The 15899-nt window shown below is 40.0% G+C and overlaps 1 protein-coding gene across 1 annotated transcript in view; it reads left to right on the top strand.

Annotated features, from left to right (window-relative positions):
* SLC9C1 (solute carrier family 9 member C1) overlaps nucleotides 1-12862 on the top strand; it is a gene marked incomplete at its 3' end in the record, with an annotated part of 70902 nt that extends 58040 nt beyond the window's left edge. Inside the window, exons 22-27 of the mRNA XM_080919501.1 lie at nucleotides 1889-2050; nucleotides 5908-6039; nucleotides 6156-6341; nucleotides 8165-8291; nucleotides 11130-11182; nucleotides 12818-12862. Of these exons, the coding sequence (XP_080775627.1) occupies nucleotides 1889-2050; nucleotides 5908-6039; nucleotides 6156-6341; nucleotides 8165-8291; nucleotides 11130-11182; nucleotides 12818-12862 (705 nt within the window). The remainder of the gene's footprint in view (nucleotides 1-1888; nucleotides 2051-5907; nucleotides 6040-6155; nucleotides 6342-8164; nucleotides 8292-11129; nucleotides 11183-12817) is intronic.
* Nucleotides 12863-15899: the final 3037 nt, after the last annotated feature.

The following is a 15899-nucleotide window of genomic DNA, read 5'->3' as shown; positions in this document are numbered from 1 at the left end:
GGAGTTGAAATCCTCTTCAGAATCTACAGTCCCTAGCTCTTCTATTGTGGTCCCCAGCCTCAGTCTGATGGTTGGCTGTGAATATCTGCATCTGTATTGGTCAGGTGCTGGTAAAACCATACCAGCTGGGAATGACCATGCCAAGCTTCTGTCAGCAAGTGCTTCTTGGCATCAGCAATAGTGTTAGGTTTGGTGTCGGCAGATGGGATGGATCTCTAAGTGGGGTGGTCTCTGGATGGCCTTTTCTTCATTCATTGTTCCATTTTTTTGTCCGTATTTTCTTTGGACAGAACATTTCTGGGATAACAATTTTGAGAAGGGTGGGTGGCCCCATCCCTCAACTGGGGGTCATGACTATCTACTGCAGGTGGTCTCTATCTCACGTTTGTTGCATATTTTGGCTAAAGCCATTCTTGTTAAGTCACAGAGGGTAATATCCAAAATATACCAAAGAATTCAAGACTCCAGGGAACCAAATAACCTTATTAGAAATGGGGTACAGAGCTAAACAAAGAATTTTCAACTGAGGAATCTCAAATGGCTGAGAAGCACTTAAATGTTCAACATCCTAAGTCATAAGAGAAATGCAAATCAAAATGACCCTGAGATTCTACCTCACACCAATCAGAATGGCTACAAGCAAAAACATAGGTGACAGCACATGCTAGCGAGGATGTGGAGAAAGAGGAGCACTCCTCCATTGCTGGTGGAACTGCAAGCTGGTAAAAATCACTTTGGAAATCAATCTGGCTTTTCCTCAGAAAATTGGAAATAGTTCTACCTGAAGACCCAGCTGTACCCCAAAGATGCTCCAACATGCAATAAGAACACATGCTGTACCATGTTCATAGCAGCCTTGTTTATAATAGCTAGAAGCTGCAAAGAACCCAGATGTCCTTCAACAGAAAAATGGATACAGAAAATGTTGTACATTTACACAATGGAGTATTACTCAGCTATTAAAAACAATGACTTCATGAAATTCACAGGCAAATGGATGGAACTAGAAAATATCATCCTGAGTAAGGTGACCCAGTCACAAAAAAACACACATGGTATGTACTCACTGATAAGTGGATATTAGCCCCAATGTTCAGAATACCCATGATACAACCCACAAACCACATGGAGCTTAAGAAGAAAAACCAAAGTATAGATACTTCGATCCTACATAGAAAGAGGAACAAATAATCAAGGGAGGCAGAGAGAGGGAGGGATCTGGGAGGTAGAGAGGAATGGGAGGGGAAAGGGGCAGAATGAGGTATTGAAGGGGTCAGGAGGGAAGTACAGAGGGTCAGGAAATCTAATTCAAATATGTAGCCATGGGGAATGGGGAAGTGGAGATAGCCACTAGGAAGTCCAAGACACCAGGGAAGAGCAAAGCTCCCAAGACATCCTTTCTTAGGAGAGTAGTTAGCAAGCTAATGGTGATTTTTTAAGACCAAACGCAATTGCCAACAACCTGACACCTTCCAAGCCACACCTTTCTTTCTATTTGTTTGTTTGTTTTCCATCACACACTGCCCCTTCCTGGTCCCCCCTCACTGAGGCCTTCTCCCATCCCCCACCCCCCACCCCCTTCTCTTTTAATAGATAAGAGGAAACTACACAAAGGACCATCTCTGAAGATGCAAATTTACCATTTCTGGCTCTTCTTGTGTTTATATAACTGGGAGATTCAAGCATTTAAAATGGATACAGGTTATCCTACAGAGAGAAGTCAGAAAGAGACAACTGGTTCAGAATATTCTTTATGAAAGTCACGGCTAATTTAATAACTTTAGTTTAAAGGGAACTATTTCCAGGATGATGTAAATACAGTGTAATTGTTAAACCTGAAGCAGGAAATTAACCTCCATATGCATTTTTTCCTCTCTTTTCTTAACAGCTTAAAAGGTCAAAGGCGGAAAAAGTTGCCTCAGAGTCAGAGATTAAAATGTATCCACTGCCTCACACAGAGTATCTTCTCAGCGGGGAGATAATAGGAGAGTTAAACTGTTTGATCAAAGAAAAGATGCCATACTCTGCCACCTGCAAAACTGTTGTGGAGGTGGGAACAGCTCCTCTGTCTTGCTACGGTGTCTCATTCCATGTCTCCTATCAAACTTAGAATGGTTTTAGTATTTGGCATGTGTCTAGGGGCAATGGGTATTTTTAAATAGGAAAGGTAAAGGAACACTCATTATTTACCAATGGGTACATACTTTATATAATTGTTAGTTGAAAACGGCTTGTACCTGGACAGATCATGCCGAACCAGCACGGTTCCCATGAAAGAGGTCCTTTATTCAAAGGGGAAGAATCAAGGAAGAGGAAAGAGAGAGAAATGAGTCAGGGTGTCTGTCTTTTATCTGGGCCTCTATGTAGTTAACCCAGGCGATGACTCACACAGGTGAGGTGGTTGAGGAAGTGTGCAGAGGTTGCCATAGCAACAGAGGCAGGAGAGTCCTGATTGCCTAGAAGGTGATATCACTAGATTCAGAGGCTGGCTGTAAACAGCTTCTGATGCTAACAATAATACCCTAGCAAAATAGTTTCAAAAGTGACCCTACCAGAAGAATTTAACCAGAAAATCTGGGCCATGTGAGCTGTTTCACTAAGATATAGAGAGAGTTTAGGTCTAGGCAAATTCTTACTTAAATGAAGAATAATTTAATCTAGCCTGTGATTTTTTTTTTTTTTATTATTTGTGAATTCATCACAATAAAATTGCCTTTATTAAAAATGACAGAAAAAGAAAAGAACATGTCATAAGAATTGTAAGATAAGAAAAGGGGAAAAGAGTCAGCCCTGAAATGTGTTGGTAGGAAAGCTGATCAGAGTGGATGAAAAGCCTCCTCCCCACTCGAGACATGACTGAGGACATCATCTGTGACCCCAAAAAGAATGATATTCACCCATGAAAGCACAGGGAAGAAACAAAACCAGAGGCTCTTTAAACTGTAGGCAAAACCATTATATGGAAATGTTTTTCCAGGAGACACGAGGAGACAAGAAAATCTATGAAACCAGGAGAAAATTATCTGCTTTATCTACACTGTGGGGCATTGCGAAGGACCAATGACCTGACATTTTAGCAAGTCGGTGGGTGGCATTAAGTGGGACCAGGAGGAGGAAGAAAGAATATGAGTACAAATGGACACAAGAGACGTCACACCTGTGTGCGATTGCTCTATTGCTCTACTTCAAATACACCAAGTATGAAGAGATATATTGCAGACAATTTGGGAATTTTCAATACGAATAAAGCATATGATGTTTTTATAAGCAGTTCTATGTGAAGAGACATTTTTTGAAGTGTAGCTCTAGGAGCCTTCAAATATCATTCTAAGTGTGAAGCCGTTTAACTAATAGAAAAAGCATTTGCCATATGTTTTAAAGAGAGAGTAAATAAGACTGAGAAGGCTGTGGTGAAAGAAGAAGTTGAATTTTAGCGGGGGCATGTGTTTCTTAAAGAAAAGATACTTTTATAAGTGGAAAAGAGGCTTTCAAGTCTAAGGGCGTGGATGGGTAGAGTTATCCCTGGACTAATACTCAAGGGCCAATGTTTTTCTTTATATTTTAGCTTAGGTAGGTTAGACCAGGGAGAAAGGAGCACAGTGTTGGTGGGAAGTATTCCAACTGTGTTGCATAAAGAATGTCTAGGTATCAGTCACAGGTGATTTAAATGTGATGCTCATGCATGCATGAGTTCATATCTGTGTATTCTCTCACACACAAAATCATTATCATCTGGAGGCCGGTAATCCAGGCATGGATTCTATACAGCTACCTACCCTCTCCCTGAGCCTTCAGATGGTTATTTTTTAAGTAAAATAATCACATCTATTACACTTTAAAAGCATCTTTAAGCAGTGGCACAGAAAAATACACAATTGTAACATTCCGTGTAACTAGGATTTGAATAAAAACACTAGCAAACATTTATAAAACTACTGTACACATAGCAAACCCACCACAACCAGGCACGAGACCTCATCAAATTCATGGAACACCGTTTTCCATCATGATAAACAGGCATGTTCACAATAAGTCTGAGAGCCTTCAGAAGAGAAATTAATAAGGCTGGCCATGCACTAGTCATGTTGAACTGTCAACTGGACACAGTCTGGGAAGTGACATCGGGGTGATATGATAGGCTGACATGTGAGTGCATCTCTGGGGGATTGTATTGATTTTCATCTGATAGAAGATGGAACCCATTGTCGGCGGCCCTGTTCCCTAGCCAGAGAAGATACAGAGAGCTTACTTAGCTAAGGGTAAGTAAACAAGATGTTAGGGCTAGAAGGACAATAAGCAAACGGGATAACAACAGATTGTGTACATATACATGTATACATGTATGCATATATACATACATATACATATATGCATATACGTAATGCAAAGCAAACATTATAGTGAAAGGAAAAATCTGAAAGCTCACTTTTTCCTATCACACATTCTCACTCAACAGAATACTGGAGTCTGAGCCACAAAAATCAAGACAACAAAATAAATGCAGAATATCAAGGTTGGAGAGAATGAAGTCAGTCAGTGACAATGAAATGACTTTGTGTAGAGAATATGCCCCAAGACCACCTGAACTAATGGTAGAAATAGCAAACAGACTCAACAAGAGCATAAATGTAACATAAAAAAATAAGTATTATTACTATGTGCTTATAGAGAATTACCTAAAATAGACGTCAGAAGAGCAATCTCGGAATAACTAACTGCAGAGGAATATGTTTACCCGGGGAAAGGAAAGATTGTTAAAATAAAAATAAAACACTGATAGACAGCATGGAGAAAGTGACCAAAGGATAGAGAGCCAGCCCAGCCTGTGTGCCTGGAAAAATCAATATAAAGAATCTTAATGAAGAAGGAATCATCCTGCTGTAGAAAGACACCTATTCCTCCATGTCTGCTGCAGTATTATTCACAAGTCCAGAAATGAAAACAACCACAGTGTCCAGCAACTTGGTTTAGGAAAACATACATACTGTGGAATGCTGTTCAGTCTCTGTAAAGAGTAATGGGATAGAGAGATGGCTGGCTCACTGGTACAGGCACTTTTTACCAAGGCATGATGAACTGAGTCCCATTGCTGGGACCCACTTGGTAGAAGGAAGGATTCTACTGCAGATTGCCCCCTGACTTCTGCAGATACGCTATAGCATCTGTGTAAATTAATTAACTTATAGCATAAATGTCATTCATTAAAGCAATAAAAAATGTTTTAATGGGTGAGATTCTATTTTTTACAGCAGCATGAACTATCTTGAAGAGGATTGTTAGAAGTCAGGAACAGAAAGAAAAATAGTGTGTGTTTCTTGCATCCATGTGGAAAGGCAGGCAGTGGGCGTGTCTCAGAAAGCACAGAAGTGTAGGGCAAGGGGAATGGGAAGGTGTTGGTCAAGGGTAAACTTTCGCTGGGAGAATATATTTTAGTGAGCACAGTAGTAAAAATGTCAAAACAGTTAAAGGACTAGATTTGTAACATCCTGGACACAAAACTTGGCAAGTTGGTAAGGTATAGGATATGTTAATTAGCTTGATTTGTGTCTAATTGTCATACATAGCTATTATTTGCCAATGGAAAAAATAAAGATAAGTGTATAAGGTGATGACTGGTAGTTAGCTTGGTATAATTTCAAGATGTGCAAACACCAGACTACACCCAGAAACACATACAGTTTAAAAAAAAAAAACAACTAAAAAGTCCTTGTTGGACCATAAGGCTTTCTATGCTTGTATCTTTTCAAGATTTCAAGTCCAAGCTAATAAATGCATTTTATGAGGTTTCTGGACTGTAACATGCATCTTAATTCTTAGCTTGAATGTCCCTGTATGGAGGTGACAAATGTTTCTTCAGCCATAGGCTTACACAAATTGTTCACATTCTATCTTCCTTTTTTTTTCCAGACATATTTTATTCCCATTAGCCACTTGTATGAAGGCTTTGAAAAAAAATATCCTAACATGAAATATAAAATGTGGCGAAAAATTGGACTTGGCATTGCCGCCCAAAAGATCCGGGAGCACTTGTCTTTTGAGGTAAGAGGGGTCCTTCTGAGTTCTTCCTACCCACCCCTGTCCCAAGCAAACCTGCACAGAGAGAGGAGCTGAAACGGACTGTAAGCTAATGACACGGGGCTGTGCTTCTCCCTAAGGACTGGAACTACAAGATGCAGTTGAAACTCTGCAATGTCTTCATAAGGGACATACCCAAGACCATGAAAACTGACATCTATGATGAAACAGTGACTCATGTTGTCCTCATCCACGGATCTGCAGAAGACTGCCAGTTGCGAAAAATTTATAAGGCACCTTTCTTAATTCCTGTGACCTGCCATCAGGTACAGAAGCAGGGGTCACACCAAAAATGCATTGATATTAGCAAAACTGTCACTCTAGGGTCAGGCTCTCTGCCCTCCCATCGCCTCCTTTCCTCCAGCCCACTATCCCATACTTACCCACAACCATGTGCCCTCATTTAGACGGGATTCGTTGATTGCTTTCGCACTCAGTGACCTAGACACAAGCTTTATCCATCCAATGCCAACAAAATTCACCAAAGAATAGAATGCTGGCCACAGTTACATTTTAGGGCAGTGGCATCTAGGAAGAGACCCCACTAGTTTCTTCATACATTTCAGAAGGACTGTATCAACAGTATTCTAGAAGGTCCTGACAAACCCCACTAAGTAGAGTGGCAGCAATTTTGCTCCAACTCAGAAGATAAAAATGAACACTCTGCTATTTAAACTGTTAGGAGTTCAAAGGGACTGTTTGCTCCATAATCCTCTGTTTCCTAGCAACCACAGCCTGCCCATCTCCATGGCTTCGGTTTCTGTCTTTGGCTCTCTGTTCTCAGCATTTTCAATACAGCAACCACTCATCGCTGTCTTACCATCTTACGGTCTCTCCACAACCCTTCAGTGGCCTTTATGCAGTGGCCACGACCATTGCTAGAATGAGAATTCCAAGGTTCCTGATTACATTTTTGTTCAGCTACCTCTGTTGGCTGTATCTGAAATAAAACTACATGTAGGAGAGAGATTTTAGACCTACTATTCCAATGCTAAGGAATAATATACAGGAAAGAGGCCTTCCAGGCTGACTTTAAAAAACTGAGAGATAGCTTGTTTACATAGAAGGAGGAATAGGTACTCTTGTAGAATGCTAATCACAGCAGTCCTGTGTGTGTGTGTGTGTGTGTGTGTGTGTGTGTTTGTCTTCCAGTTTCACCAATGGCAGCCCTTAAATATGCACTAATCACATCTCTTTTATGACTAAACACAAGCTTTGCCCAGAGTCACTGGGGAGGGCTCCCTCTCCTGCCCTCTGTAATAAAAGTTCAAGGATGAACGTGGTCACCCACCACAAGTTGGCAGAGGCTTGTTTTGCCTGGAGTAGGATACTGTAAAGCTGATGCAAGTTGCTTGGAGAGGTGGTTAGAGCATCAGAGCAAGGTGTCCTAAAGCTGCTGGAGATGAAGCTTGAACAGCTGCTGTGGCTGCAATGGTCCATGCAGCCAGAGTCGACTTTTCTCTGAAAGGTCACAGGAGATCCACAGAGCAGAAGCTGTGGGCCTAGTGCTGAACTCAAGACCGCAAGACATACAGTAGAGCCTGTCAGCTGTCAATCAAAATGTGGAATGGCCCTACCAGCTACTACTAGGTCAAAAAAAGGAAAAGATAGTAAATGATGCTTACAATAAATGCTATTGTTGAATGGTCACCATTGACAGTGCTCTCCAGGTTTAATCCGTTTCCAAACATCCTTAAGCACAAACTTTGAACAAAACATCATCCTAAAGATGCATTATCGATAGTACTCTCCTATCAGTAATAATATAACAGGCAAAATCTGGCAATTTCTGATATTGAGAAACAAAGAAAATTTCTCAAATGCTCTGTTAGGATAAGCAGCGTCATATTTAGTGTGGCTTGGTCTTCAGTTGTTAAGAATGAAATCAAACTATGTCAGTGTCGTTATCGTCAAATCTGTGTGAAATAATATGCCCACATGCATCAAAGAAGAGTGTGTGGGCAGAACCAAGGGTAGTGGCTGGTGCTGGTCATCCCTGCAGTCAGGAGGCTTGAAGACCTAGCATACCCGCCTGCCAGAACAACACGCCAGCCGTTCAGAAATTAATATGTATTCTGTTTACTTTCAGATACAAGGCTTGGAAGAGTTCACAAAAGTAATGATTATTCAAACTTCAATTGCTTTAAGAAAATTCAGATGGAATGTAAGAAAGTACACCCCACCTCGCAGGATCTCTATGAAACAAGATTTTAAAAGTGAGTTAGCTGTATTGGGCATGATTATAAAGATTTGTGTTCCTTGCATAAAAGAGAAATGTCTGTGTTTGGGAACAGGTGCATGCATTCTGCCTAGAGTATTGAGAGCCTCCTTTAGCTGCTATATCAGTCACTATGACAAAATCATGAAATTAACAATTTCAGTCTGCTCTTTACCTGCTGTGATGCCATAGGTTTGTAAGATGGATAGGAAGTAGAGTGTGTATAAAATCATGGAACCAGAAGACTGTGGAGGAGGGACTTTTTTTTTTCCTCTTGGCATCTAGGAGGTAAAGAGACCATAAGAAGCCAGGACAATATATTCCACATCTATGATAGTATCCCATAGGCCCAGGCAAGAAAAAGAAGCAGGAGACATCAGCATTCAAGTACCCTTAGATACCTACAACTTTACATCTCTCCTGCACCCCTTTCCCTGCTCCCTCCACATTCCAACTTCTTTTATTCTCATTGCCCAGTAGTTTAAAGCATCTAATCAAGATGTAGTCACCATTTGTAGGAAGCAGAGGAGCCAAAATCGCATATAAAGCTTTGCTTTATTATATTCTGGGTTGGACTCTGGGACAACATCTGGAGAAGCCTATAGCTGGCACAGTTGACTACTCCTGGTAAAAGAAATCTTGAGGTCCAGCTACTTGGACTTGAATGCCTACCAACCTAGTCATCTCTGTTCAGTAAACGTCTTCCCAGGCACACCAGAAGTCTACTTTATTAACTGCCCTTTCAAGTGTCCTCTATCTAATCAAGTTACCCTTTGGTGAAAGCCAAAATCAATTATAGCAATATCCAATATCAGAGTTACACTTAGAAATATTTATATTTCATCTATAAGTGTAAGACTGCATAATTATCAAAATAATATGAAAAATGGCTGACAGCATTGTCAGCTCTTCCCCCAAAAGAACATGTCAGGTATATCAATAGCAGATAAAATATGGTTTATATTCCGAACGACTCACTGGATAGTGTTGGCAGAAAGCCTATTCTTTAAACAACTTTCATATGATAAAAACTATACTACAGCAAATAGGATTATTTAGGAACTACAATTCCTCATCAGTTGAATGACATAGAAGATTTACAAGTCCATCACCTTCATTAATGATCATAGTTTTCGTCATTTTCCCCATGGCTGTGACCAAATACAGAACAAGAAAAAACTTACAGGAACAAGGGTTTATTTTGGCTCCCAATTGGACATAATTCATCACAGCAGGGAGGATGGGACCTGGTAAAGAAAATGAAGTGCTTTGGTCACAGTGCATTCATACCAGGAAGCAGAGAGAGATGAATGAGGTGTTCAGATTGGTGCCTGCTTTTCTCTCTTTTTGCTCAGCCCAGGATCCCAGCCCATGAGATGATGCTATTATACTCAGTTAAACCTTCCAAGAAATTTTCTTAAAGGCACACTCAAAAATGTCTCTTAGGTGATTTTCAACCCAAGTTTATAAGAGCTACCCATTATAGGGATATTTTAAAATACACATATAGAAAATTCATTTATAAAAAAGAAATTGTAAATCTGATATATGTTCTTACTTTATTGCTACTAGCATGTTAATGAAATTACATAGATTTAAAAAATAATAAGCTTTATAACCGTTGATTAAATAAAGTGATTTCTAAACATTTATTACAAAGATAAAAAAGGTATAAGAAGATAATTGGGCATCACTATGCGATAAAATATTAGAATCAGTGAAACTGTATAATAAATTACACTTTAATAATAAATTAACAATTTAATCAAGAAGATTATTGCATAATCATTAAAATACTAGATTTTCATGTTGCAATGTGAAAATACCTGTGGTAAATGTCAAGTAAAACCACCAATGCCAGGATGTTAATTCTAAGTGAATTTTATCTTTATTACCTTCTACTGGTGTATACTTAAAACTTTTAAATATATTTTTAATTAAGTGTGAGTTTGTGTGTGTGTATGTAGGTGCCCAAGGCAGGCAGGAAATAAGAACTCACTGGAGTTAGAATTGTAGGCCATTGTGAAGTGCCCAGCATGGGTGCTGGGGACCAAAATACAGAAGAACAGTACCTGCTCTTAACTTCTGAGACATCTCTCCAGCTCCCAGATATTTGCATCTTTGTGGACAGAAAATCCCATCATTATATTGGTTACTGCTGAGCATAAGATCAAACACCTGTAGACTGTGGCTCTGGAGCTAATACTTTCTGCTCTCTCTGTAGCTGACACTTCTTTTGCTCAGCCTCAGAACCCTAGACATGCCAAATGACCAATGAATCTTATGAAATGAAAGACCTAGTGGTCTCTAATTCTTGGGCATTTTCATGTACTGTTCCTACTACCTGGGACCTTCAAACCTACCCCACATCTCTCCATTTATGGACTTATTACACCTTTCTTTTCAAAATTTTTCTCCTCTCACTGTCACTGTCCCTCTCTCTGTTTCTCTGTCATTCTCTCTCTCTCTCTCTCTCTCTCTCTCTCTCTCTCTCTCTCTCTCTCTCTCTCTCTCTCTCTCCCATCTTTCTCTCCCCTATGAGGCTTTCACATGGGTCCTCATTACTAACATAGGCATTCCCAATATATATTAATACCAATGTGTTAAAGGACATTAAAAGTACAAATGATATTTTTCCCAGATTTTCACTTCTCCTGTGCACTTGTTATATATCTTTACAATTAAAGCCTGTTAGATACACTTTGAAAAGTGACTTTTCATCCCACTGGTGAGAGGTCTCAGATCCCTTGTGTCTGAAATCAAAATGGAATAATAAGTGACCTATTTAAAAGTGTGACCACCTCAAGAGATGGAGTAACTCTCTCTTCCTTTGTAGAATCTCTTGAAACACTGAATGAAAGCTCTGAAGATGATGACAGTAAGGAAGAGGTAAGTGAAGGCTAAATTTTTTTTCTGAGTTATATTAATTTATAAGAAAATCTTCAATTTATAGAAACTACCAATGCATTTCTCTTACCCCAAAGTATTTTACCTACTAACCATTGTACAGATTTGGATATGAAAAGCTTCTCTTTGCCCATCGTATAAGAGGCATTGTTAACATACTTTCAAATAAATATTATACAAATGACTAACAAATCCAAGAGATGGCAGGACACTTGTCTTGGATCATGTTAGCATACTAACATCATCAAGGAAGGCATTGGCTACAATCTGGGCTTCTTTGACTCTATCAAGTGCTGAATTTGGCCAGATTCAAAGGCTGCCACAACCTCTCAAACTCCTTCTGCAAAGCATCTAGGATTTTCCAGTGAAAGCAGCCAGCACCTAGAATCACGGGCCTTGATGAACACGGCGCACAGTATTCTAATCTCTTCTGTCCTGGGCTAAAGTAAATTTCTCAGAAAGCCCCCATACTAACCTTTTAGACCTAGAATAACAAAAGAAAATGTCAATTAAAAATTCTGTAAGGAAGACAATGAAGGTAAAATGTACGAGGTAACTTCCAGAGCATAGGGTTAGTTACTTGACAAGCTAACCCAGCTTATGGGACTCAGCCTCCCAACATATTTTGGAGATGGAAAAGAGCCAGGAAAGCTAGTGTTCTTGTGCCTGTTTTAAAAGATTGATGCTTGTCCATCACTTTTTTTTAAATGGCACACACTTGCAATTCTAGTTCTTGAGAATTTTAAGCAGAGAGATAATGAGTGCATGATATTCTTCCTTCCTTCCTTCCTTCCTTCCTTCCTTCCTTTTAGCAACAGCATTGAGAAGCCAAGGGTTCAATGAGAGACAGAAGCAGCAGCCAGTTGAATGTATACAGAAACCTGTCTAGTTGTGTTGCTGAGTAGATTTTTTTTTTTTAATTCCCATGTGTTAGATGTTGTTTATGTTTGGGGCCTACTACCTTGTTCCTTCCCACCACTATCATTCCAGAACATGGTTTTCCTTGAAAAGGCAAGAGAACCCCTCAAAGCTTTGTCCAATCAGAGACCCCTGTTCTGGTCCTCCATGATGTATGTACAGTGACCACTGCAAGACTCTCAGGCTTGGCTCCTCTGCTCTGTGTTGGGTCCCACACCAGCACTTCACTGTCCATCAAACCCTTGTGTTCTAGTTCCCTTTCTGTTGTTGTGATGGATTACAACAGCAACTTGAAGAAATAAATCTATTTCAGATTATAATTTTACATTATAATCCAGCTTTGATGGGAAATAGAGGCTAGAACTTCACATCATACCCACTCTTGAGAGCAGGAAGACATAAGTGACTATGTACTCACCTGTACTCACTTGCCTGTGCTCATCTTGATTTCTCTACTCCTCAGTAGTGCAGGACCACCTGCAGAAGGAATGACACTGCACACACCAGACTGACTCTTCATCAAGTGACTTAACTGAGACGAGGCCACATAGACTTGCCCATAAACCACTGCAATGTAGACAACACCTCTTGAGACTCTCTTCTCAGATGATTCCAGAATGCATCAAGTTGAAAAAGCTTAAGCATTATACTTTCTTAAAAGACTTAAAATTGGATTTCTCTTTTCATTTCCATTTTTAGAGTCAAGAAAGTGAGGAATTGTTAGAAAAAAATATTGACATCTAAAGAGTCTCCTAGAAACAACATGGAAAGAAAGTTCGGTCAACTGCCTGAGCTTCTCAACATGACAATGAAAACGTATATTTCTGGAGATAGAGAGAAGCCAAAGTTTATGTGCCTTTTGTGTGAAAATGTGAATTAAAGCACCTTGCACTAGCCAACCAACTCTCCAAATGATGGTGTTTCCATATTTAGACTGGGGGAAGGATAACTTTAAAATAAGACTCTGAGACTTTCTTGTAGGCTTACATTTTTTTTAAACTTACTTTTAATAAGGACTCTCAAACACTTCAGTTACCCTTCTAGCCCACTGTCCATAGATATGGATGAAAAGATAGTCAATGGGACAAGGGGATGTGGACCTGTTTAGAAAGTAGTATTTGGAGGTGATTCCCATCTCAGTTTGTCAGGATACCAGCCGTCCAATTCAGTAGTCTTAGCCAGGGTTTTACTGCTGTGAACAGACACCATGACCAAGGCACTTGTACACACTTGGAACTGGCTTATGAGTTCAGAGGTTCAGTCCATTATCATCAAGGTGGGAGCATGGCAGAGTACAGGTAGGTATTGTGCAGACAGAGCTGATAGTTATACACCTTCATCTGAGGGATGCTAAAAGACAGGCAGCTAGGATGAAGATTTTAAAGCCCATGACCACAGTGACATACATACTCCAACAAGGACGTACCTCCAAATAGTGCTGCTCCCTGGGCCAAGCATACACAATCCATCACAAATAGTGTTAGGAAACCAAACGCAAATCAACAGCAGTGGCAAAATCCAGCAGAAACCTCCAGGCCTCTGCTGAATCTGCACAACTCAGTACGAGTGACCAGAACTAACTGTGCCTCTCCCAAGGAAGCAAAGATCAGCAGAGATAAAGATGTGAGACCAATGAAGCATTGCAAAACTAGCTATGCAAGCATGCCATTACTGTCCGTCAAGTCCCATTTATATATACTCTCTCCAAACATCCACCATGTGAGTCTGCATCACATGACACTGCCAGAAACTTCCACTTCACTTTATAGACCCCTGGTTTTCTCCCTCTAGTTGACCATTTATTATCAAAATACCACTTAACTGGCTCCCAGTACATTACTCTACTTCTCAAGCAGGAGGTCTCGTGGCACTGACAACAAAGAGCAGACAGAGAATTCACTGATTCTCACTTGCTGCCTTCTGCTTAACAGGTTTCTTCACTATTAATTCAGGACCCAGCCCATGAGATGGTACCATACATATTCAGTTCATAACTTTGCATTTCAATTAACAAGACAGTGGCCCCACAGACATTCTCAGGACTCAGGTTGATTTAGAGAACCCCCTCAATGAAGAACCCTTTCTTTAATTTGCAGAAAATGCCAAAGCTTCTAGAATATGAAATGTAGATTTGAAAATAAGCTGTTAAGTTACACATTTAGCCAATATGGCACATCCTAAACAGATACTGAAGTATTAATCAAAATTTAAATGCCCATCTTCAGAATCATGATTTGGGAATTCTAAATGCCATGCCAACAACTCATGTTGGGAACATATGCTCCACGTGTAGAGACTCCTGTCACAGATGGGTTTTTGACCCCAAGACAATGAGGTCTGATCCTTTGGGGAACCTTAACCAATTCTTTCTCAGTGTTAAGGACTAAGCAGCATTTGCAGTATTGTGTTAGAGACCCCATTAGAGTGCCCTGCCTCTGAATTGTTAGATGAGAAACAAAAGAATTAAGATAGAGAGTAAAGCTTGCACGCATACACATGAAGAGACACAAACACACATGCATATACACATGTACATACACACCATTTTTGCTGGTGGAGATGACAAAGCTATGTAGTTGTCTTCTTTTTGGTAGAATTGGGAACAGATTATTGCAGGCATATAGCATTAACTTTAATGCAAAGCTAGGACCAGAGAGCAGGGTTAGTCCATTCCCAAAATGCATCAGGAAGGAGAATTACACAAAGACTACCCAGGTTATACAGTAGAATAACACATTTTCTTTCCTGGTATCAGAGACTTCCGTAGCTCAGTGCCATCATCTAGTGGTCGGAAGTAAAACTGAAACTGGAAAACTGGGACTCAATTACCCAAAATGAGAAGACAAACTGATCTACAATCCCAATCCTTAGTGCTTTAACTCCTAGCTGTAAACAGCCAATGTAAACATTTAGGGAGAACTAGGAGGTGTGGCCTTTTGAGAGTGGGTGTGGCCTTGTTTCAGGAGGCGTCCCACTGGGAGGGGGTGATGAGCTTTCAAACTCAATGCACAATCTCATTCTCTCTGCTGCCTACATACCAGGGTGTAAATTTCTCAGCAACTGCTCCCAGGCCAAGCCTGTCTGCTTCCCTCTATAATGAATCCTTTGAAACTGTAAGCAAACCCACAATTAAATACTTTCTTCTAGATGAGTTACTTTGTTCCTATTGCCTTTCACAGGAACCGAATGGTAACTAAGACAATTCCCATTCTGTTTGCCTTAGATATGACTTCTTTATTACTTGAAGTCAAATAAATAAATATATTTCCTGTTTTGGTCACTATTGAGCCGAATAAGCTCAGCACACAGTAGATTCTCAACATATATTTGTTGACGGAATGAACGAACAAGTAACCAAACAAGAAACAACCATCACACAAATGATAAATGAAAAAACAAAACAGGAATTAAAAAACAAACAAACAAACAAAAAATAAAAACACATGCTTGCAACCCCAGAATTCATTTAAGCTTTTCTGGATTGCAATATAATTTCTATAGTTAATCTACCCTCAGTACCATTCAATAGTGACACACAGCCATTACAGTAGAGATAAAGAACAAAAGCCTCTCCTAATATTGTGTTACTCATGGGCATAGGAGCGGGTGCTCCTGGCAAGCACTGGAGGAGGCATTCCGGTTAGTTCTAGGTCCTGGGGTTTAAGTGCAAATGTATGAACCCATCTTCTGCCTCTAGAGGGCAGCAGCCAAGAGCAAACGTAATAAGGCTCTGTGTTTGGGGAGGTTTTGGGATTTTTGTTTTTTGTTTGTTTGTTTGGGA

The sequence above is a fragment of the Micromys minutus genome, assembly GCF_963924665.1.
Source record: "Micromys minutus genome assembly, chromosome: 7".
Classification (NCBI taxonomy): Eukaryota; Metazoa; Chordata; class Mammalia; order Rodentia; family Muridae; genus Micromys; species Micromys minutus.
This window is presented reverse-complemented; position numbering and strand designations above follow the sequence as displayed.